The 1,854-nt window shown below is 44.0% G+C and overlaps 1 protein-coding gene across 1 annotated transcript in view; it reads right to left on the bottom strand.

Moving 5' to 3' along the window:
• Positions 1–559: 559 nt before the first annotated feature.
• Positions 560–1,854, bottom strand: part of LOC106511412 (alpha-2-macroglobulin) — a gene marked incomplete at both ends in the record, with an annotated part of 8,931 nt that continues 7,636 nt past the window's right edge. The window contains 1 exon segment of the mRNA XM_014000174.1: positions 560–1,027. Within this exon segment, the coding sequence (XP_013855628.1) occupies positions 560–1,027 (468 nt within the window).

Below are 1,854 nucleotides of genomic sequence, written 5' to 3'. Positions count from 1 at the left end.
GAATCTGACTGATAAAAACTGTGGAGCTAAACCAGGACAGATGTGGATAAATAAGTCTGTGAGTGACGAGTCTTTTTTTCTGCAATGATTGTCGACTGTTGCGGGGAGAAACTCCATGCATTGAGGTATGGTTCAGCGGGAGGGGGGTTTCCCAGGAGCCCGGCGCGGGGTGTCTCAGGGACTATGAAAGGTGTGTGCGAAAACGACTGCCGAACAACCATGTGACCGCGCATCAACGCGTCAGCGTCGGAGCGAGTATGTTTCAGGCTTTAAAATGTTCACGATCAGAATAGATTAACAACAAAGGAGTATCAGTGCAAAAACACTAAATGGGAAGTTACTGATGGGACAAAAGTCAGAATAAAAAGAGAAGACAACAGATTTTAGGAACTACAGAGAAATGAACAAACATTTAAATAGAAAGATGAAAACACAAACATAAGATTAAAAGGTTAAATGAATTAAAAAACACGAAATATTCTGCTGAACTAATTTAGCATTTCTTTGTATAAATTTACAATCCTATGCAGACTTTACGGGTCCTGAAACTCTGTTTTACTTTAAACACGCTGTAGACGTCATCGTTCTGACTGGGTGGTCTGAAGATGGAGCGCTTCCTTCGGATGGGTGATCCAAATTCAGGACTGGGCTCAGCACTAGGCATAAGTTCAGGATCAGCTGGTTCTTCCAACTCTGGCCACGGCCATATTATACTGGGGGTGGGTGGGCTCATTTCACTGATGGGGTTCTGAGGCTCAGGTGTTCCAGGCGTAGGACTGGGCTCAGGTTCAGGCTCAGCTGGATGTTCCAACTCTGGCCACTGCCACATACTGCGGGTGGGTGGGCTCGTTTCACTGATGGGGTTCTGAGGCTGAGGTGTTCTAGGCGTAGGACTGGGCTCAGCTTCGGGCACGGCTGGACGTTCTAACACTGGCAACCTCCATGGTCTGAAGATGCAAGGGAACGYCTCGTCATCCACCTCGTAGGGGTATCCTGTTAACGTCTGCACAGGCAGCTTGCTGTACACCTGGGTTAGAAGAGAAAATAAAACTAAAACATGGTTTTTAACTCTAAACCAGGGGTGGGCAATCCTGGTCCTGGAGGGCCGCAGCCCTGCATATTTTACTTGTTTCTCTGCTCCAACACACCTGATATGAATGAGTAGATGATTATCAGGCTTCTGCAGTACGGAGGACCAACTCTGACATAATTAGAAATAAAAGCAGAATTATATGAACCACTAAATAAATACACTTAAAAGACATCAGAGAACTTTTATCTCCTGTTTTATATTTTAATTGCCTTTCATATNGATAAAAACTGTGGAGCTAAACCAGAACAGATGTGGATAAATACGTCGTGAGTGACGAGTCTTTTTTTCTGCAATGATTGTCGGCTGTTGCGGGGAGAAACTCCATGCAGTGACGTATGGTTCAGAGGGAGGGGGGTTTCCCAGGAGCCCGGCGCGGGGTGTCTCAGGGACTATGAAAGGTGTGTGAGAGAACGACTGCCGAACAACCAGGTGACCGCGCGTCGACCCGTCAGCGTCGGAGCGAGTATGTTTCAGGCTTTAAAATGTTCACGATCAGAACAGATTAAAAACAGAGTATCGGTGCAAAAACACTAAATGGGAAGTGATTGATGGGACAAAAGTCAGAATAAAAAGAGACAGAACAGATTTTAGGAACTACAGAGAAATGAACAAACATTTAAATAGAAAGATGAAAACACAAACATAAGATTAAAAGGTTAAATGAATTAACAAAATATTCTGCTGAACTAATTTAGCACATCTTTGTATAAATTTACAATCCTATGCAGACTTTATGGGTCCTGAAACTGTTTTACTTTAAA

The sequence above is a fragment of the Austrofundulus limnaeus genome, unplaced genomic scaffold, assembly GCF_001266775.1.
Source record: "Austrofundulus limnaeus strain Quisiro unplaced genomic scaffold, Austrofundulus_limnaeus-1.0 Scaffold2766, whole genome shotgun sequence".
Taxonomy (NCBI): Eukaryota; Metazoa; Chordata; class Actinopteri; order Cyprinodontiformes; family Rivulidae; genus Austrofundulus; species Austrofundulus limnaeus.
The sequence above is the reverse complement of the archived record's forward strand: the minus strand, read 5'-3'. Positions and strand labels throughout refer to the sequence as shown.